Source organism: Ruditapes philippinarum, unplaced genomic scaffold (genome assembly GCF_026571515.1).
Source record: "Ruditapes philippinarum isolate M1 unplaced genomic scaffold, ASM2657151v2 ctg1407_1_1_1_1, whole genome shotgun sequence".
Taxonomy (NCBI): domain Eukaryota; kingdom Metazoa; phylum Mollusca; class Bivalvia; order Venerida; family Veneridae; genus Ruditapes; species Ruditapes philippinarum.
This window is the reverse complement of record NW_026863297.1, coordinates 202585-225369: the sequence shown is the minus strand read 5'-3', so window position 1 is coordinate 225369 and position 22785 is coordinate 202585. Positions and strand designations below refer to the sequence as shown.

The 22785-nt window shown below is 32.6% G+C and overlaps 2 protein-coding genes across 4 annotated transcripts; both read right to left on the bottom strand.

Annotated features, from left to right (window-relative positions):
* Nucleotides 1-3536: 3536 nt before the first annotated feature.
* On the bottom strand, nucleotides 3537-5036 carry LOC132721773 (uncharacterized). Its single transcript, XM_060706150.1, has 2 exons — nucleotides 4782-5036; nucleotides 3537-4213 (listed from the first exon to the last, which is right to left on the bottom strand). The coding sequence occupies exon 2, from the start codon at nucleotides 4164-4166 to the stop codon at nucleotides 3537-3539; it is 630 nt and encodes a 209-aa protein (XP_060562133.1). The 5' UTR covers nucleotides 4167-4213; nucleotides 4782-5036.
* A 1029-nt stretch (nucleotides 5037-6065) lies between these two features.
* Nucleotides 6066-21948, bottom strand: LOC132721767 (uncharacterized). Of its 3 annotated transcripts, none has more exons than XM_060706146.1 (11): nucleotides 21811-21948; nucleotides 14628-14813; nucleotides 14028-14150; nucleotides 13152-13360; nucleotides 12675-12950; nucleotides 11607-11671; nucleotides 11128-11242; nucleotides 10272-10396; nucleotides 9658-9871; nucleotides 8141-8215; nucleotides 6066-6139 (listed from the first exon to the last, which is right to left on the bottom strand). In XM_060706146.1, the coding sequence occupies exons 2-11, from the start codon at nucleotides 14647-14649 to the stop codon at nucleotides 6077-6079; spliced, it is 1287 nt and encodes a 428-aa protein (XP_060562129.1). In that variant the 5' UTR covers nucleotides 14650-14813; nucleotides 21811-21948; the 3' UTR covers nucleotides 6066-6076. The 3 variants fall into 3 exon arrangements, with proteins under 3 accessions (XP_060562129.1, XP_060562130.1, XP_060562128.1); XM_060706147.1 differs by lacking the exon at nucleotides 21811-21948 and adding an exon at nucleotides 20543-20684; XM_060706145.1 differs by lacking the exon at nucleotides 21811-21948 and adding an exon at nucleotides 17890-18176.
* Nucleotides 21949-22785: the final 837 nt, after the last annotated feature.

Sequence of the window (22785 nt, the reverse complement as noted above, 5' to 3'; positions counted from 1 at the left end):
AAAGCAGCATAACATTATTAAAGAAATTATACCAAATTCATTCATTGCGTAGAAATGTAATAACTTTTTTACTTTTTTTATCTCTCTCTTTCTTTATTGGCATAATAAGAAAATTATTTTGTCCTTAAAACAGTAAAAATGTAATAATAACATTGTGATTGTCAAACAAAATCATGTATAAACATAATAGGCCTCAAAAAAAAAAAGCATGCATAAAAGGGGTAATTAAGTTGGGGCCTCAAAAACATCATAAATAAATGGGGTAACCCACTTGGGGCCTCAAATTAAAAAAAAAATCATCCTTAAACAAATACATAAACTCCAGACTTTACTTGCTGAATTGCTAAAATGGACTTGTCCAACTTCCAGTTTTGGGACTGTCCATTACTCCACTTGTGGGTTTCAAGATGACAAGTAAAAGTAAATCAGCCAACAGTGTACAACCTAGCCAGACTGCACAGAAGAACAGGCTGGCCTGGTTCTATACTGGTGACAAAGGCTAATCATTTATGTTTCCAGCATGTTAAGGGTTAACAAACAATGCAATATTTACATAATTATTAGTACATAAAATTTACGGAAAAAGACATCATCAAATAGTTAATGATTGTAAAAAATATATTTCTTGGTAACAAAAATCATGATCTTTTCAGTTTTTACCAAAGACATCAAAGACGTCCCAGTAATTGATAAAACCCACTAAGTTATCACCACCATACTTGATGTTTTTTTCAGTAATAAGCAGCAATAAGCATTTTTAGTTATTGGTGTAAACATATTTTATTTTGTTCCTTGCAGCCAATATCAGTCCTTGCCTTATAAAAATAATATCAAAACACTGAGAAAGGTGTCCGTTGTGCCTTGAGTAGAAATATTTAATATTATATGATGTACATTTCTATATACATTTTGTACAATGGTCTATAGTTCAACCTAATTTTTACATTTGTTACAATGACTAGTCTAACACATTGCAGTGAGTTTGTTTTTTGTTCGTCAGGTTTTTATGCCGATTTGACACGATTTTTAGTCATATCTCCGCGTTCATTCCATCTAACCAGCTGTATAGTGAGAATTTTGCATGAGTCACCAGAACAGTAACAAAGACCTCCCATCATGCATATACATACACATAATATTTATTTATAGAAGCAAAGCTGTGACAAAAGCTGCATGCTAACATGTGTTTAAATTGTTCTTAAAATTAGTGTCATAATTGGATACAAGGTCACGATCTCAGTTGACCTAAAAAACGAATCCCTGATGCCGGTCCTTGAGGTTAAAAAAAACTTTTTTCTAAGGGGATTGTTAAAAAATTGTCATTGCAATGTACATTTTTGTTGAAAAGTTTTGACCAATCAAATAAGTAAGATCTGAACTTGAGCTTTGAGAATTTCTTTAACACCTTGGACCCTGGGTTAAACAAAAAAGGAAAATTTTATCAAATGTTAACCCCTCTCTTTTATTTTATTAGCAACTTAACCAAATTGGGGTTTAAAAAAAAAGACACTTAAAGGGTTTAAATACCAAGTTTAACAGCAAGTGAGAAATCAGCAGATGCCGTAAACACTAGATTACACAACAGGCACATTAATTTTACCACCAGTTTATACAGTAGACACGATAAAGGGACTCCTCTGAGGTTTTTTTTACATGAAGGTGCCAAAATTTTTTTCAAGGCCTTTACATAACTGGACCAATTACTTGTGTACAAAATTTCAACTCATTCCATCACTCCACTTCCCAGACATAACCAATTTCAACTGTGCAATTAAATTGACCCCAAAATACTCAAATCAGCCAAAAAAAAAATTGTATTAAAAAATTGAGTATCAATTTAATAATAGTGAGTATACATGCATTTATATATTATTATCTATTGCATAGTTTTCAATTTTAAATGTACCTGTTGATTTAAGAAAGAATTTCAGATTTCATTATTTTTTGGCCATTTGACCTCAAATGGAGTTCCCTTTTAAAATCTAAAAAAACACAGGGAAATTTAGTCTACAATTTTATCAATTTAATAAAATTATCAAAATCCTTTTATAACCCGGTGGTCAATGTTTTTAGTAAAACCCATTTGAATAGAAAAAAAAGGGAAAAAAGTATACTTTCCATCTGCAAGTACGTAAACCTTTAACCTTCCCACAATGCAACTAAAATGGTATTATTTTAATACATTGTTCTTAATATAAACTCAAGTCACTGCCTGCAATAATATACAGTAAACTCCACTTTTTATATCGTTATATTCGGATATCTTTATTTCAGAGAGGCTAACAATATAAAAATGAGAGTCCGACTGCCACAACATCATTAAAAGTAGTATATAGATATAAACAATATGCTGTAAGTGAAGCTTTCCTAGCAAAATGTTAAATCTGTAATAAATATATCTATCTTTAAGAAAGTTTAATTTCATCATTTAATAATACTGCCCTATTATAATTGTGTTATTTGATCAGCGTTGCATTGTTAAAAAACAAAGCTTGCACATCAGCATTTTAAATAACTTATTTTCTGCTTCCAAAGAATAATTATCTAAAATATATGAGTCCATTCTAGTCTTGAGGGATATAAAATTTGACTCAGTTAGTTCTCATACAAATTTTTTTTTATCTTTGTCCAAATATGCCATTGATTTATGTAATACTGCCTTATGTTAGTGAAGAAAAAAAAGTTATAAGTACAAAGTTTAAAGCATTTTCTGGGCCAAATAAATGAAACATGTTATTGCAGACAATATACAAGAACAATGACCAAAAAACACTTAAATGTTTCAAGCACTTTCAAAAAACAACATTCAACTTTAAGCACTCATCAAACACTGCACAAACCTTGACTACCTTCCAAAAGTTTTGAGACACATTTTTGATCAAATGAGATTAAACATACTCCTCGCAGTGACCTTCACTTGGTTCCCGTCTTTGCAGCAAATCCTGAATGTTGTTCACAACTTTACCAGTACTTGACTGACTTTGTCTCCTTTGATTATCATGCATTGCTGAGACGTTACTATAGTCACCTGTTGCATGCTGGGAATCACAATGACCTTGATCTTTGTCAACAGCAGAACAGTTTTCATAATGACCTTCACTGTTTATTTGGAGACGATTTATTCCGACCTCATTTTCATAAATATTTTTAGAACAACCTTGACCTGGTGAACTTTTCACTCCATGATCAAAATCTTCCTGTTGGGCAGATCTTTCATGAAGTTCCTCCGAATCATTTCTAGTCATACCCTGATACATGCTCAACTTCTTTTGATGCTCTTCAAGACTGGCGTCAATGTTTTCATTGGAGACTTTTTCCGGCACATTTGCGTAACGACATGCTCCCTCGCTGACAAAGAGGGCATCGTCATTGAAGATGTCGGCACTGCATGAGGTTCGTAATCATTGTTTATTGATCTCAGTTTACTAGTGCTGCTCTGCTCACGAATGCTTTCAGCTCGAAATCAAACTTAAAATTTCTAATTCATCCATTAATCATCTACAAAAATCTGCATCTTGGTACATTAATTAAGGGCTTCATCTGGGGCCAGCAGGATGAAACTTATCGAAAATTCCTCTATTCATAGAGCTTTTAACTTTAGCAGCTTTAGTTTCAATTTCATCTAATTCTTTACTGAAGTCAATATCAAACCCTGGACATTGGCTATTGTCTTTTGGATTGTTTGAAGCCTCTTTACCTACTTCTGAAGACATAACTGGTATATTTGGATTCTCCGATTGATTTTCACTTCCGGGAATTTGTTTAGCTTTTTCATAAATGTTATCATCATTCAATCTGCTTGAAATTTTCTCAGAATTTTCTAATGGAACAGGACTGCGTCTGAATTGATTTAACCTCATTTTCTGCTCTACCTCTGGTTTAGAGACATTTTCAAGATCAAACTTCTCAATTTTTTCCAATTTACTTGGGTCTGATTTAAAAACTGACATCATTTCCTCAGTTTTCTGATCAACATTGATGTATTCATGTCCTTTAGATTCTTTCTGCTGCTTCATGTCTACCTCCTTCTGAAGAAAGAATGCCTCGGGCAAAGGTTTGCCTTTAGGCAGCATGTCGATTGGGCTTTGCGGTACCGACTTTGCAGGAATCCCGACAGGAGGGCCTTTTAGGTCAGAGGAGAAACTTGGCAGATTTTTCGTGGTCATGTGATTTTCATGTATTGAACCAGCTTTGCCCACATCTTCTACAACTCCTGTTAATGTAAAACAAGAACAAAAATTACAAATAAATCAGTTAAAAAAAAAATTCCATAATCTACCAGTCTTAAAGAGTTCAGACTTTTCATATGTTATTCTATACAAGGATGGTTGAAAATTACTGTCTAAATATAAATAAACTTTATTCTTTAATTTAGTTTGATTGTGCTGGAATCAATGTATGAATTCATAAAGTTTCTTGCTCAAGGAAACAAAGGCTTGTCCTTGGAGGTGTATGAACCTATGTGAGCAGGAATCCTTAAATTACTAGTCAGACGTATTTACCATTCCCCCATGACGCCACCCCATTACCCAGTTGTCTGCAACTAAATCTATCCATGCAACCAGAGCAGACCAAGATCAACAGGTACATTCATGCTGTCTGGTCATGGCCTGCACTGTTTCCTTTTCAGTCAGTACTTATTTTGACTTTTTCCCAAAACTGATGAATGGTCTTGTCCATATTGATAGACAGACAGGTCCATTTATGATATTTAGGGTGGTAAAGGTTAAACATTGTACTGCTACAAAATATTTAATCATTAATCATATAACTAACATTACCTTTTATGTTCACATAATTTGGTCCATTGAGATCACTTTCACATTTCTCTATCTCAGAATACACCTAAATTTCAGGAGAAAAAAACATACCATAAATACAATAAGATAGAATAAATTTCACCCTCAACACACTGAATTTGTATAATGGACTTTCCCTGCTTTGAATATGGAACAGTCCATTCAAAGTCTAAGGGATTTCAGTATCAAAATATAAAAGTAGAGCTACTAACAGTATAGAGCTTGGTCAGACTGCACGGATGCGCAGGCTGGCCTGGCTCTATACTGGCAGCAAAGGCTGGTCACTCTCATTTCCAGCAGGTTAAGGGTTAATAATATAATGGTTGAATATATAATGATATATATCCTGAACATCATGTAAATGATTTAGCACATATTTTGAAACATCTTTCTTGAGACCAGAAAGGTTTTTTTTTTGTTTTGTTTTTTAAGAACCGATTTAACACATATTTTCGTCATATCTTGGTGGTCTATCAACATAATCAACTTTCCTGGATAACTAACAAGCATGCACCAATTTCTCTGCAAGTAACAGACTATTAATTCTACATATGGAAGAATTTTAATTTTCTACGACAGAAAGATTCTATGCTTCATAGAATGAGCAAGGCTACATGATGATTCTAAAACTTTAGATAAAGACTACCTCTGTATAAGTGCTCATACTTCAATTCTGAATGACAATACCTTCAGGGAGCATCCTTCATTTAATTTCTTGCTCAATGAGACCTGGCAATGATTGCTAAAGGGCCTCTGTCTCTGCCATCAACCAGTAAATAGCACAGAAATCAAGCATTCTTAAGCCCTTTAAATCAAACCTGGTGACTCTCCAGTTTTACAGTGGAGGAAATCCTAAGAAAATCTAAGTCCCTGACTCAAACCAACAGCAGTGAGGGGCAAGTGGTTTGAAGCCAACGACCTTAACCACTCGGTCACAGACACCCCAAGACTATTCTATCAGCCACCATTATAAGCAAATCACCTTCCTAAGTGAACCACTTCTAAACATCTCAAACAGAAATTACTGCATGTGTAAGTGGTATAAGTCTTTTGCAGGATGGGCCACCAGCAGTCCCAGCAGTTTGTGTTGGGGGATCATTTTCTTTTCCATCCAAAATAATTTACTGATCTGAAAAAAAGGCCCAAGTTTAAAAAAGTGCAAAAAATTAAATTTCATACTCTACCATATTGGGCCCTGCCCTTCTTTTTTTTCATGTGTAAGCTGAGCTCTAACCATCTAAAGTTGGGGTTTTAAAAAATTATCTTAAATTTGGATCTTAAAATGTTTTCTGCTTTTTTAACTTAGGTGAATCTTCTAAAGCACTTTGTATGTACTCAACCTTGACAGAATAGTAAAATTCAGAACTTAAATAGAGTACATTGACAGAAGAGTAAAATTCAGAACTTTTATTGAGTACAATCATGGATTTTTGTCCCCCATTCGATGTTAATTTTGTATAAATGAAATAAAGCTGTGTAAATATTTTCTACCATACAAAAATCCTAACAATGTTTAAAACAGGGTAGAAATAAGGTGATAAAATCAGATAATCAACTCCTAATTTGCTTAAAGCTTGTCAAACATTTATGAATTTAGAAAATTAAAATATTTCTTAAACTCTGACTATGTTTTCTTAAAGCTTAATCCTTTCCTAATTTTCATTGATGGTCACTTCTTCGGATGCATGCAGCTTTAAATAAAGCTATCATTTACTATCAACTAGGATTTTACAAATTCTTCACTTCAATATTATAAAATATATATCTTAAAAAAGGTAAACCACTTAAAAATGGATTTTTGTTGTTGTTTTTTTTTCATTATTATTGGTTGGGTTTAAAGTGGTACCAACACAATATAAATGACTTTCTAGCATTACTAGTGGAGGAATACCTCAGGTGCCCCTCTGTACCTTATTTCAGGCACAAATGGGCACCTAATTAGAACCACAGAGGTTCCATAAGCTAACTGGGCAGCTTTCTCACATTGGCCCGGATCGAACATATAGAGGTAAATTAATCTTAACCGCTTGGAACCAGACACCCTAATGGTGCAATATTTCAAATCACAACAATAATTGATGAATGGGATTTTTTAAAACCAAATAATTGAAAACCAAAAATATAATGTTAAAAAATCCCTATATTTTAGTTCTACAGATATTAAGTACATTAAGCTGTAGGTATCCACATAATTGGTGTAAAGCATCAGACCATCAAAAGGAAGTTTAAATACTTTTTCTATAAAATCCAATGGTGCATTGAATATATTGATAAAAGAAATATTTTTTGTATTTATTGCGTAAAAAATATGCCAGAATTTAGATGAATGAATACACAGCAGGAAGTTCAGAAACTATCTCATAACATTTATATTCATCCAATTATCAAGGTATAGAACAAATTATCTTTTATTGAGGAAGCCTTTTAAAAACTTAAACCAGGAAGTTTAAGACATAAATGAAGGAAATAACCTTTTATCAATGAAATAAACACTGATATTTATAAATGATTCACAGAAATGTCTAAATCATGAAATAATATACCTTTGCAAAATACTTTTGAAATATTAATAAGGCAAAATAGTATTAGGTACTGGTCAGTCATGAGTTGTCAAGGCACTTGAAAATGATATTTTGAGCTATCTGTCCGCCATGAATTTATCAGGTATTTGTCAGTATTAATTAAGTATCTGCCATAAACAAGTTTATGACTTATTTTTTCATTTATAAGTAATTTGTCAGTCATGAGTTTTGGTCAAGAGTTAATAAGGTAGTTTGTCAATCATGAATTCATGAAATATTTGTCAGTCATGAATTTGTGAGGCTATTGCTGGTCATAAGTATAGAGGGTTGTTGTCAGTTATGAATTCAGGAAGTATTTGTCAAAAGCTATGAGGTAAATGCTAGTCATAGATTTATGAAGTATTTCCAGCCATGAATACATTATATGAGGTATTTTACAGTCATGAATAATATGACTGGAAATTCTTTATATATTCAATATATAAAGAATTTCCCAGTCATGAATATATGAGGTATTTTCCAGTCATGAATATATGAGGTATATGCCAGTCCTGAATTCATTGAATATTTTCCATTCATCAATTCATAATGAACTTATCAGTCATGAAATCCTTAAATCCTTTATGTTCTGTATATTTTATAAAATCCTTTATGTTCTGTATATTTTGAGATTTTGTTAAGTCAATTACTTTTTATAGTCTTAAAAAATTCTTGTTTTAACAATGTGTGATATTCATAAATTCACGAGCTATTTTTTCGTCACTCTATCTTCTGTTACATGAGATATGATAGATATAGATAAAGGTGAGCAATGCTTACGAGATATTTGTGTTCCACACTGCCTTCTCTCCTTTCATCATAAGCCTCTTGCCCAGACAAACACTCAAACATCACCTACAAACATCGAAAATATTCAATGAAATATTGAATAACATATTTAAAAAAAAAAATGAATACAATATTTAAACAAGAGCACCACATACCAGTAGGCTACCCATAAATGCCCAATTGCAAATTTGTTTTAAGCAAATAAAATTTAAAGTAATCAAAAATAGGCCTTGACAAAATTCCTGTTTTTTAATGTTAATCATACTTTGTCTAAATTATGGAACTTTTATAACAATATATGAGCGATTTTTTATTTATTTCAAATGCACTTATTTTTTCAAATATTAAAAGCAGAAAAAAATGTAGAAAGCCATTTAGACCTGAGATTATAAATTCTGTTGCCAAAGTTATACCAACACAATAACATAGATTTTTCTTTTAACCTTTTACCCCATGAGCATATTGTGAAAAATGGCCGTTTTCATTGAAAAGCCACCTGTTACAAGTTCAAACTGCTATGAAACTATGAAAAAAATGCTTTAATACTGATGAAACTTGGCACAAATGTTGACTGGACCATAGCCTCTTTAACAGCATGCTCAATCGTAAATTTCCTGTTACCATGGCAACGGGGTGGTGGGGGGGATTGGGGGGAGGTTGGACGTCTCAAAATTGCGAAAAATCACTATTTTGCATTGTTTTTTTCCCATCAAAACTGATTTCAAAGTGCAGCAACTTTGAGATAGAGTAAAAGGCTTTTCAGAATCAGTTACTAGTTACCCTAAGATCGACCGGAGGCCATTTTTAGCCTGTCATATGTCCAAAATTTTCTTGGTGATGAGGGGACTACCGCCCCGCTTCAAACCCAGCAAACATTTTGATTGGGAGGGAGGTGGCGCCGAAAAAGTGGTCACTTTTTTAACAACATTTCTCAAAAGAAAAACAGTGTTTTGGGCTTAAATAGGGCATTTTTACACTATTTGAGTCATCAAAAAAAAGGGGGGAAAGCTGTCAAAACACGCCTATATGAGGTAAAAGGTTAATTGATCTTTCATGAGGAGTTTCATTATGTTTTAAAGTTTTAAGTTAGAGAAGTATATACATGTAAGTAGCATCAATCCAGGTCACAATGAAACCCTTGTTTCATCATCTTAACACACTGTCAACACTGAGATTTCTGTTGATATATTTCTTATACCGCTTGCAAGTACTTTTACAAGTATTTCTGTGCATTTTATACTAGATTATTATGCACAAAGTAATGCTATACCAATTGCTCTTAATATGACTTGAAGATCTGCATAAACTATAAATATTTCAGACAACTTATATACACTAAGGTCAAGTGGTAAAAGTGCCTGACAGACTCCCAACCAAGACATTTCGTAGTCATGTTTACTCAAATTGCACCAGTATTGGTCACTTCCAGAAGGCAAACATGAGAGACTGCTCAATGCTTTTAACATTCTTGAATTAAAATAAAAACTGTTTAAACTCAAACAACTTACAACTCCAAATGAATAAGCATCTCCCTTGATTGAGAAACCGTTTCCTCGAGCAATCTCTGGCGGGTGATATGCCTTGTTCTTGTAGTCGCTAATACTCGTAGTTTTCTTCGTAATATGAGTGAGACGGCCGGCTGTTTCACCCCCAGTGGCCGGCTTTGCCATACCAAGGTCACTGATTTTTGCCACAAAATGTTCATCAAGTAATATGTTGGCACTGTGAAAAGGAGGACAACAAATGTTGAAGAATGTTTTTACATGTAAGAGTGTTTGGTCATTAATATAAGGAGTGGCAATAGGAGTGGCAATCAACTTAAGGAGGAGTGGTTATAAATGAAGGGGACTGGCTGTAAATTTTTAAATGTAAGGTTGTGACTAAAAATGTATCAATGTAAGGGAAAGGATGTTAATATGTTTAAATGGAAAGGAATTACTGTAAATGTATTAAAATAAAGGAATTATTGTAAATGTGTTAATGTAAGGGAAATACTGTAAATTATAAAATTGTAACAAATACATATTAAGCTGCCATGTTACAAGAAATGACTAATATATAACAAGGCGTGGCTATAAAAAAAACCCAACACAACTGTAATTAAGACAAATATTTGTCCTACCTCTTTACATTTCCAAGAATGACTGGTACCGTCTCAGCTGTATGAAGGAACTGTAGCCCACACGAGGCTCCTTTCAATATAGACATTCTTTGTTCCCATGACAACACTTTAAATACAGTACCAGGCTATAAGAAATAACAAGAGGACCATGACAACCATTGCTAGAAAAAGTTATATTTCCTACAAAGCAGAAGTAGGTCACTGGGTCAAGTTCAAGGTCAAATATTTAATTAATATGCATAAGTGTACAAATTAGATAGTCCAAATTTGATTTTGAAGGTGTTTTTTTTTACAAGGTGGTTACTAAGACAATACTGTACTTCAAAGCTAACAATCAGAACCAAAAAATTATGCTATATATATGTATATTCCTTAATTTCCTGTATTACAGTTTTTGACATAAAAAAACTAAGGCAAACTTTAAATAATTTCATTTCTCCAGTTTATCATTAGCTCCTTTGACCTCATTGTGCATCAGGCAAGAACCATCTATACAACTTTTGCAGATTTGCAGACGTCTATCTAAAGAACATTCCTGTGAAGTTTGGCTAAATTCTAGCCAGTGATTTGGGAAAAGATGATTTGTATAGATAATAAGGGGCTAAAAATAATAATTTAAATTTTTCTCCAAATTGGAACATTCATGAGCAAAACAATGCACACAAAAAATAAATTAAATTATGACTTCATTTCTATGAGCCAAATACAGAAGTTACAAGGTGAAAGAACACATTCTATTACCCTGGGTTAGATTAAATATTTACAAGGAACATATTTTGTTACTCTGAGCCAGATTTAAAATTTACAGGGAACATGTTCTGTTACTCCGAGACCAATAAAAAACAATCAAACTCACCTTGCCATGTAGACACTGGTATAGGGAACCATTTATCATGTACTGGTAAACAAGACATACTTCATCATTATCTAGTGAATATCCATACAGGCTCAAAATGTTTTCATGTCTATACCTAAAAACATTAAATAAAAAATACAAATACTTGGTCAGACATGTACATAGGGTATATATTCTAAACTCCAGCTTTACTGATGAGGAAGACCTCAGGTGCCCATGCACGCATTATTTCAGGAACAAATGGGCACCTGAGTAGAACCACCGATATTCCTTAAGTAAGCTGGATAGCTTCCTGAGATGAAAATAATCTGGAGTCCCTGGCAGGATTCAAACCCATAGCAGTTAGGGGCAAGTCAACATTGGAGTTTTGAAGTCAACAACCTTAACCACTTGGCCATGGACGCCCCCATCAGACATGTTTAAAATAGATATACAAAAACAACATCATCAATATTGGAATGTAACATGAGTATACATACTTGCTCAATGTTTTCAGTTCTGCTGCCATACATAGTGCCGAGTCTTCGTCCTGCGGATTATCTCTCTGTTTGAATGATATAAAACATGAGAAACATGTCAATGTCAATGAATCCAGTCAATTTTTCTATAGTTATCTAACTTCTTAAAGGAACTCCACTTAGATCCAAAAGTCTACAAACTTAAAATTTGATTTTCTTTCAGAGATCAGCAATTAAAACAGAAAAATATGCAAAAGAAAATTAAAAAATATACTCATAAATAAATTGAAAATGGTATTTTTGTGTTAGACTGACTTGAGTGAAAAATGTTCCAAATTTTTGGTCATTTTTCACGATTTAAAATAATTGTTCTGGAAACACAGAGGGAGCAAAACTGATCTGAAGTTTTTTTTATCTAGACCTAAGTTAAATGGAACATTGACCTTGAACAATTATTTTCAGTCCTATCATGTCAAAAAACCTCAATGGAGTCCCTTTAAGATGTGACACTCTGGCTTACTAACAAAAATATTTCCAGTTCAGTCACTTAACCTCAGTGGAGCCCCTAAATGTGTTTCCATTAAAATCAAACCCTTCTCCATGACAACCCTTTTACTTGTTTTCTGTTTTGAGTATTAGAACTTGTATATTCAAATATTGAAAAAAAATAAAATATGTAAACTGTAAAGGAACTCTGGTATATTATTTCCTTTGTAAACTGTGAAACAATCACCAATAAAAACCTGATCAAATTAATTAAATACGAAATGTAAAATATAAACTTAGTGGATTAACTTAAGTTCGTCTAAATTGATAATGTACGATTCCAAAAATGGAAGCTGGACAGTCCATTAAAGATAACGTACGCTAATGAATCTTTTAACATCTCATAACCTGAGACTACTTTCGCTTTCTTTTGGCAGTTTTCCGATACCTATTTTTAGTGTTTTTCACTGTCATTACTGATAATATTTCAATATAATGTCATCTTGAATGCATGTCCATTTGGGTCAGTAATCCTATTGTAAAAAACATTTATCAAAGTCAATAAATAAAAGTTTGATTTAATTAAATATTTTCTCTCTCTACCTGTTTCAGCTTTCTGATTGCACATTTTGTGTTCTTCACTACACCATAATACACTTCTCCATATTTCCCCTCCCCAATTCGGTTATGAACCTTGAACCCATCAGTTGCTGCACTAAGGTCTTTGTACGTATAGTTTGGAGAGCCCATCAGAGCGTGCGCAATCTGCCTCCTACTTTCGCTCCAACCAGACATGTCTATACCCTCGGAACTATATTCCATCATTGACCTTACACGCTCAAATGAACGCGCTGCAGAAGATGCTGCACCAAGATTTCCCTGTTTTTGATAAATCAAAATGTCTGGAATTATTTCCTATGCTTTTAAATTAGCCATTTATAGACATTTGACAATCATCAATATGTCATGAATAACTTTTGTGGATTGAAAATGCATACTTAGAAACTGTCTCTGGCCAACAGAAAGTCAAAAGAGAACATGTACTATATTAAATGGGGGCATAATTTATTGCAAACTTACCTTTAAAGAAGCCGGACCATCTGCTTGGGCGAATGTTTCCCCGGATGAGGCACCGTGTGGTTCAAGCATGGTACCCAGAATCTTTTCAAACATGGGAGATTTATTGCCCGTCTTCTCACTCTTCATGCATGGCATATTAAAGTTGACATCTGGCATGTTGCTTTCTTTGACAACTGGACCACATTTCTTCATACTTGGGATCGGTAACACTGAAAACAAATTTCTTATAATTACCATAGCTACCAAAAATCTGTTAAATAATTATTCCTATTAATAAATATTTCATTATTGTTGAATTTCTATACATGTACAAGAGGAACATGATTGAGCTGACATGCATAATTGATTCAATATTCTAAAATATATAGAAGCCTTATGTAGGTGACATTATTCAAAATAAAGCCTTTTATGACATGGATATTATGCCAAAGTATGAATGCTCTTATTAAATTAAGATGATATGGCCAAGCCATAGTTGTATACTAATAGATAAACAAACAATTAAATAGGACAAAAACAACATATGTCAACAGAATCTATTGCAAACAGATAGGAAAAAAACAATACATGTCAACTGGATCTATTGCAAACAGATAGGACAAAAACAATATATGTCAATTGGATCTATTGCAAACAGATAGGACAAAAACAATATATGTCAATTGGATCTATAGCAAACAGATAGGACAAAAACAATATATGTCAACTGGAAAACAGATAGGACAAAACCAATATATGTCAACTGGATCTATTGCAAACAAACAGATGGGATAAAATATGTCAACCGGATCTATTGCAAAAAGAAACAGATAGGACAAAATCAATAGATCCATCAAATTTATCAAACAATGCAGGAGCATAAAAAGTAGTTCTTACTCTCTGTTTCATAGAAGTTCTGATCGATGTCACTGGAGAAGTTATCAGTTTTTGATGATATACTATCATCATTAGCTGTATTCTCAACCTTATGTTCCTTCTTTTTCCCCTTTCCTGGGTTTACTGTATAATAATAAAAAACTACACATTATACTACTGTGATTAAAGGATTTCAGTGAGAACATGTTTTAGTCAATTTCTTATTCCTTATAAAGGATATGACAGATTTATATAATATATTGTATATCCATAAGCCTTTTCTGACAGCCCTTAATTAATTAATTTTTACATAATAGTTATGCAGTCATGCATGGATAAAATGTGGACGCCCAGCCCCTTAAAGCCAATATTTAACAGTCTACTGGTCATGATCAACTTTTTTATTTTTCATTGGAAAAAACTTTTTAAAAATCATTAATCAAATATCAATAACGGTGGTTGTAAAACTCTTGTCAAAAAAAAAAAAAAATCTTGGAAAAAAAAAAATAAAGATAAGAAAAACTTGCTTGAACAGAATACTTTGACTTACAACTAGGATATTTAAAAAGATATTCTAAAGATATTTATCAAAATAATGAGAAAAATAGGAAAAATTTATACCTATATCTTCAAGCAATTTCATGCTTTGAGCTTTGTTGATCAGATCTAATTTATCATAAAGATTTCTTACAGTGCCCCCTCTGGAGCCCCAATCCCAGAGCAACTTTTTGGTAGGACTTCCATGTGATCTCTGGGTCTCTAGCTCAAACGTCTGGATATGACTTGTAGAATACCCAATATCACCAGCTGAAATAATTAATTACAATCATTAGCCTATTGAGTATAGAGACTAATAATGTGAAGGCTACACATTTCAGTTGGTTTCTCTATTTTCTCTGCTTTTCTGTTATTCAAGAAGAATATAATTTTGCTTGATATTTTTTTTTGTGTCCCGGCTATAATAACATGTACTTATGATCATCTATTCTCCATATTTCAAACCCCTTCAAAAATGTCAAGAAGGTTAAAAAGGGTTATTTAAATCAGGATAAAAGAAGAAAAGAATATGTTAAAATCAAGGATCTAGAAAACTAAAGCAAGATATATATAAGACCAGATATGGCTGCACTTAACTATTCTAGGGTTGAGAGTAGGGCAATTGTGGGTGTTTGGGTTTCAATGCTTACTGTCCTGGGATAAAAGAGAATGCATAATAATAGTCTGAAGTTACTGTAAGTAACATCTAGCTTTGGACTAAAGGCCATGATGTGATGTCAGGGAAAATAGGGGCCATGTACTCCTTTAGTTGGTGCCAGCAAGCCAGACCATACTTAAGGCAGCAAGGGATAACCTTACATCTACCGTACATGTCTATTTTTAGTCTACACAGATTAAGAGAGTGAAGCATATTGATCAGTAATACTGGAGTTCTGACCTTAATCTAGCCTGATTCAACAAGCTGCTTTCAATCAGATCTATTTCTATAATAGGTATCAAGTGACGTAGTGTATGTTCACTACTGCCAAATTTGGTAAGTATGATGCAATCGATGTGTGTGTAATGTACATAATGACCTGAGTAAACTGGATTAAGACTTGTGTCAGATTTTTTTTTTAATTATGGAGTACCAACGGAAGATTTTTTTAGGCAGCATTTTTTTTATTTACCTTTCTATGGCTGCATGAATACTACAGAAAAATATTGATACCAAACCAGAAAAAGCTTTGGATAATGGATATGTTTAACTTTTAAAAGTATATTTATTTTAATGATTTGCATGCATCAAATTCAAGTTTATTTTATACCAATGATTCAATTTAAATCTTAGTACAAAAAATAAAATTAAATTTTATATGATACATGTATACATGTGAATATATTTTTTTTACAGAGATTTTTATTTTATTTACATCAAAATTTTAAGAATACCTATGTTTATTTGCAATTGTCACAATGGTATATAGACAGATAGATTGTATTTAAATTTTAATTTTCTTTGAGACTGTATTTAGAGACTCCCTGTCATATGTGACCTTTTCTGAAGATCACTTGGAAAGTCACATATGACAGTCTTGACTGTATATGATTCAAACAATACGCTAGTTGACCAATCAACTGTCAAATGGACGCTAACATAAGGGGCTTAACTAGTCTGTAGTTGCTTGCCTTTGTTTTATCATGTTCCATTTTTAACCATTATGATATCTGATGTCTTGAAGGTTAATGATCATGCTGTTAGCATGGTAAAGTTCAAAATAATTTTGGTTTTATAATTTAAGAGCAAAATATCGCACAAGTTTTTGACATGAAATCACTCCCAGTGTTGCATTGTTCACTAATTGGGGGGAGATAATGTGTTAGCGGCCAGATATATGCCGCATCAAAGGAAAGAAAAAATGTTTAAAAAGCCGCTTATAAAATTTTGGAAGTCAGAACTATGTCTGTAGAGCCACAATACAGTATCCAAAGCTAGTGTCCCTGGTTCAATTCCTGGTCAGGTTGCACATTTTTCTCACCCTATGACATTTGATGTCCAACATGGGGCTGTGATAGTATTAAACAGTATGTAATGGTATTGAACTACATGTATCACTTATTAAGGGAGATAATGTGCAGCAGGTATAACTATGGTTCAATATTTTTAGGGTCCTGGTTCGAGTCTGGTCAGGCTGTACATTTTTCTCACCATACATGACATTACCTGATTAGCGGTCCTACTAAACACTGTTAAGGACTGCTAAGGAGCCACAAAGGACTGCTAGGGAGGCGCGAATTTAAGGACCTTAAAATACCTCCTAGGGCATTTTTATAATATATGGTATACTCAACATCACTAATTCCGCGTCATCACTTATTTCACGGTAATGGCATATTTTTATGTAACCAGTGTTAAAATTGGTCTGAATTGACTTATTTTTTTCAAAAACCTAGACAACAAAGTTTTTGTGCAAAATATTTAAAATCTCTAGATTTTTATGTAAAACAGAACAACATTTTACAAAATTCTGCAAAAAGCAACAATAGTATGTTAAATTTGTGCATACATCTGAAACAATCATCATTTTCTAAATGTTCTTGTTTTGTTGAAAAAATAAATTTTTGAGTTACAATGTGAAGATACTTTTAATATTTAAAATTATGCAAAATAACATGTAGAAATTTTAACTGAAACATGAAAAAACTGAAATAAAACACCATTACCGCGATTTAAATGATGATATACTGTTTTCAAAATGGCCGACATATGGTCTATGTCTGGCTCATTTAAACCACGGATTTATATATTATTACAAAATATAAATCCGTGTATAAACTGATTTTGACTAAATCTATTGTTGTTTCCTTGTGTCATACAGCAGAAAATACCTATATGTTACAGCTTATGACAATTTTTGTACCATAAGTTTTTAGTGTTGTTTTCTTTCTTGCTTCAAAGTGTTAAGTACCGTGAACTACGAGGAGCACAGTATAGTATGTTTAGTGAGGAAAAATGTTTTATTTTAAGAAAGAATATAATTTTGGTGATAGAATGTATATGCTTTCGATGAATTGCCCGACCACTAAGGACTGCTCAGAAGCACAAAGGACTGTTAGGGAGGCACAAAGGACCTTAAAAAACCTCCTAGGGCATTCTTATAATATATGGTAGTATGGTTACTGTAGTGAGAAAAACATGCATTATTTTAAGAAAAAATATGATTTAAGCAGTGTACGTGTAATTATTAAAGTAGAAACTTAGTAAACAACAACACGTTCAATGATAGGACTCGTATGTATTTTCTATAAGAAAGAAATAACATAGACGTAACACGACATGTCATCGTCTGAAAAATGTCACACAATAAAATTTCAGAATTTATGCGAGAGATTCATGTTTAATTACCCAGTTGCTCCCACGTTCTGTCTATATCAAAATTCTTGCAAAGTTCATACGTGATGCTATAGTCCAAATCATTGATGTTCATATCGGGGTGGCGCTCCCTTTTAACCGGCATTTTTACATAGGAACAAGAACAAATTTACATCCTGCAACAACAATATTACACGATGTTGTCAAAATCTGTCAACTTCCCTGTGTAATTTGTGTAATTGACAATCAAACGATATGATTGGACAATTTTTTGATGACGTAAAAAGTCTGTTTTCTTTCCTGGTTTGCTTCAGAAGCCTTTAACTGGTAATATACCGTTATGCAGGCAATGGCATACTTCGGCTAAAATATCTAGAACAATATACAGTACCTATAAGCCATATCTAAACTTCCTTTATCATCAATACTATACTTATTTGTATGGAAAGGATATTTTTTTACCCGGATATGGTATATGCGCATTATTGTGGTCATCACCACAGGGTTCAATTTGAGACCGGATCTACAGTACATGTAAAATGAAACATTTGCTTTTGATCCAATCAGTATATATGTCATCTTATTTTTAATTTCTTATTAATATTTTTATTTAAAAACACCGCCTCGATTCACTAACATTTACAGACAACAAAATTCCTATTTTAGAAACAATTCATTAATTGATTCATAAAATATATTATTTTACAACTTACAACACTTTTATAATCTTACAATGTGGTCCTACTTAAATTTGTTCGTAAATTACAATTTTATTTGTCCAATCCCTGACTCCTTGTGTTTGTTCTGTGTCCTACCGAATTCCTTTTCGGTGGTCCTGTTTGGCTGATGTTATTGGCCTCACAACGGTATAGATGGATACCGAAAATACGCTATTTTCGCGAAAATAAGATCGCGGCTACGAGTTATATACTTATGCATTCTTTAAATGATTTTTCAGCAAAATAAAATTTCACAACCCAAAAACTATCTTAAAAAGTGTAGTTTGAGCCGAAAAACATACGTACGAAAATAGCTCGCCTCACAACGGTTCCATGAAGGTCGTTCTTCCTCGTAGATATATGTATTCATCAGGGTCTTTCAAATAGAAATACTATTTGAAAGACCCTGGTATTCATGTTTAAATTTTGCATCACATTAATGGACACTATTTACATGGATTGGTTATATAATTTCAACAAGGGATAACGACTAACACAATATCAGACTCAAAGTTTGCAATTTTCAAGAACTTTTGTTACTTTCATTACTTCCAAGAGATTTTCGCCGGCCTTGACCCTTTTCAGATTTTTATATACATATAATAACGCAGCCTACATAACAGTCCGCCACACATTATATGAGCATGGGAAACCTGAATTGGTAAGTCAGACAAACTTCTATGATTTCCTGTTTTATAATGACATCCCGTCCGTTTTTTATTTGCCCGTGTGCCCTGTCCTGTTTGGTATCCTGCTGGGCTCCTTGCCGGTGGTCCTGTGTTCGGCAATGCGTTCGTTGAGTGCCTCCCTTCCTTGTTGATCTTGTTCTTTTATATTTTAACATATTTCAGAAGAATGGCACGAAAGTGTCACATTGAAGGTCCCGTGATTAACGATGTATGAACACATATGCGGGTGTTTCTGAATTCAAAATTTCACAATTTTATGTTTAAATGACGAATTTTGTTTAAGCTGGTGCTAGTTGCATAGTCGGTAGCTTGCTAATTACCAGAGCCGTTACATCTTGACACACCGTGATGTCTTCATTGACACATTTCGTACTTATAAATACAGTAAAAATCCTCAATGAAGACCACCATCGGGACTGGACTAAAGTGGTCTTAATTGTGGGGTAGTCTTAATTGTGAATATTCTTATCATTGCTTACATATACTTTATGACCATGGTCTATTTAAGTCATTTTGTATGAACAAGCAATATGTATCTTAACCTACAAATACAATATATGTTATAATATTTAATCAGAACTTTTTTCTGCAGAAATTCAATATTAAATTCTCTTTGGTCTGATTTCAATATTAACTATCATATAATATTGTATATTATATGATAATTAATATTGATAATTAATAATGATAATGATGATAATAATGATAATTAATATTTCACCTATCATATAAGAAATTATTTCTTCACAAAATAAATGTGCTGATAGTAACATTGAACCACAGTTAATCTAGAATTTACTTTCACACCTTATTTCATACAATAAATAACCTTTTAATAACAATTTTTGACACCTTGTAAAAATCAAGTGTCATGCCTAAGAGCATTCAAGCAAATAATAACAACAAATAGGTAATCTTGGTAGGTGTTGACTTAAAATCAGTGGTCTCAAGAGTAAGTTCAAATAAAGAATAAATCAAAGAATTGGGACTGAATCTGGTGGTCTTAAAAGTGGATAACCGGGATGGTCTTAATTCTGGAGCATGCTATATTGACATAAAGAACAGAAAATTTCGTTCTTTTAAAAGATGGTCTGAATAGCGGGGTGGTCTTAAATCTTAGTTGGTCATAAGTAGGGATATTACTGTACACGTTTTATCTCAATTTATATAGACTGTGCTATGCTAATCCACATGGAATGACATAAAATTATGAGTTAAACTGTTCATTTACAAACATCAATCAAAACAATTATAAAACGGTGGTAACCGAAAACTCACTTTGATTTGATCTCTTCACAAGATTTGATGGAATATGCTTTATCGACCCCACAGCACCGGCTTTACCAGTTTCCAATTTTGACGCTTAAAACTATTATTATCAACGACCCCAAAGATCAGAAAATGCATTAATCCCTATTGCTATTGATCAATCAGAAAAATAGCTAAATCCCTATTGATCAATCAGAAAGATAGATAAATCCCTATTGATGATCAATCAGAAAAATACATGAACACTGAAATGAAGAACAGAATAAACAGCTACTATACGACCGGAATTTCACGCCTGAAATCATTCTTAAATATGTTTTTACAAAGGGCATTGGAAATAAAGCGCTGTTTACTGAAAAATACTACATGCCGTTTTGTGCATTCTTTGATTTGATTTGATTGTATTTTAAGCGATATTTATTGCGAACATTAATTATATAAACACTATTTGTTAATCAATTGGATTAATTATCTCATCAAAAGAAGCACTAGACATGTGACGCCTTATATGTTTTACTTTAAATTTCTTCAGTGTTAAATTTTGCTTAAAGCGAATAAAATGTTTAATAAAACAGAACATTCATCATTTGCTATGCCAGGTGACTTTAAAAATATCTTTCCCCTTGCAATATTTACATCGAAACTTAAAGATAAAGATCTAAAAGGAAGAGAAATTTCACATATTTCAATGTCTACATCAAGCAAAACATTATTGTCAAATTCTATATTTAACGCTCAATGAATGATGTCCTGATTTTTTTGCAGTGCATCCGAACCAGAGCTTCACAGGAAGTACAACTTTATTTTTTTAAATGATGAGTTTAAAACATAAAATTGATATTTAAATGCATATTCAATGTATGTAGAATGCGCTTCCTATATTAAACTGAAATATAAATATTTATTTAAACCTCCTTTTGCAAACATTTAAACACAAACCCGCTGAACCTGTTAAACGAATTTGTCCAGCTTTGAATTTGGAACAGTTCATTTAAAGTTTAAGGGGGTCTCAATATCAAAGTACATAAATTGAAAAAGTGAGCTATGAACAATATAGCACAACGAATGTGCAGGGTTGCTTGGCTCTATACTGATTGCAAAGGCTTATTTCCTTTGGTTTAAGTATTCAAAGATTGAGTTATATTTTCCAATTCATTTTATTATTCAATGTTAATATCCCCTATCGAACCTTTTTATTTCTATTTGTTTCAAAATACACAGTATTAATAGTATCCTCTTGAATGAATTACATTTGAAATGAAAAGGTACGTATATACCTATATGAAATTATTCCAAAATATATCTTCCAGCGCATTTCAACAATGTTAAACACTAAGTAATATTTCTGCTTTATATGTTTAGAATTAAATAAATAAAAAACAATAAGACTTCCGTGGTTCACATTCAAACAGGTCATTGGATAAGCAACCTGGGCCAACATCCAATCAGTAGTCATGATTACTTTGCCTCACATGTAGTTCTATTAACGTTCAAACCTTAACGGTATATGCCATTGAATTGTGAACATAGAATAGGCCACCTTTTTAAATATTTAAAGTTACTTTTATAGACGCAATTATCGCTGTAAGCAGCTTGTTAAATATTCAATAAATGATACATTTTACGTCCTCTAATCTTATAACGATTCTTCGTTAATAAAAAAGAGCTGTAAATTTACGTAAAACAATCTACATAAATTAGTTAGTATCCATAAAATGTAGAAACGATCTAATTTGTGTAATGTTTGTTTAAACCTAGTTATTTATGATAAACACTTTATTTTTGTATGTTTTCTTTTTCGCTTGACGCATGTTATCAGATTTGATACAATTAAGAACGGATGTGTAACTAAAGTATGCATTTATCAATTGCTTCTTGTGTTAATAGGTACATGTACATGTACGACTAAAATATAAAATAAATAAGCCAAACAAGAGCATTTTAAAAACTATTTGAAAACCCTGTAAAGTTGAAGATAAGTGATGCGCATATAGCTAAGTGTGGTAAAAGGGAAATCTCGCGATAGCAATGATAAAAGTAGTGTATGTAGCAATAAACTAAATTACTTGATGGTAACATGACGCTATTGAAAAAAGAATAATGCAAATCGTCTTTCACAGCAGTAAATAAAAAAGTTTATGTATGAAATCATTACAAACTGATAAAAATCCTAATAAACGCTACGCATTAGGATCTGGCAAACACTAATAGGAGGTCCTCTTCTCATGATCTTTCCAGCAATCAGCCGGTCA

Excerpts from the sequence above, each read along its gene's own strand:
- LOC132721767 (XM_060706145.1), bottom strand. The coding sequence starts at position 18,001 with ATGCCGGTTAAAAGGGAGCGCCACCCCGATATGAACATCAATGATTTG. Across the intron at positions 14,814-17,889 it reads CAGAACGTGGGAGCAACTGG|CTGGTGATATTGGGTATTCT; the intron begins GTAATTAAACAT and ends TAATTATTTCAG. Across the intron at positions 8,216-9,657 it reads ATGCTTATTCATTTGGAGTT|GTGATGTTTGAGTGTTTGTC; the intron begins GTAAGTTGTTTG and ends CGATGTTTGTAG.
- LOC132721773 (XM_060706150.1), bottom strand. The coding sequence starts at position 4,166 with ATGACCACGAAAAATCTGCCAAGTTTCTCCTCTGACCTAAAAGGCCCT.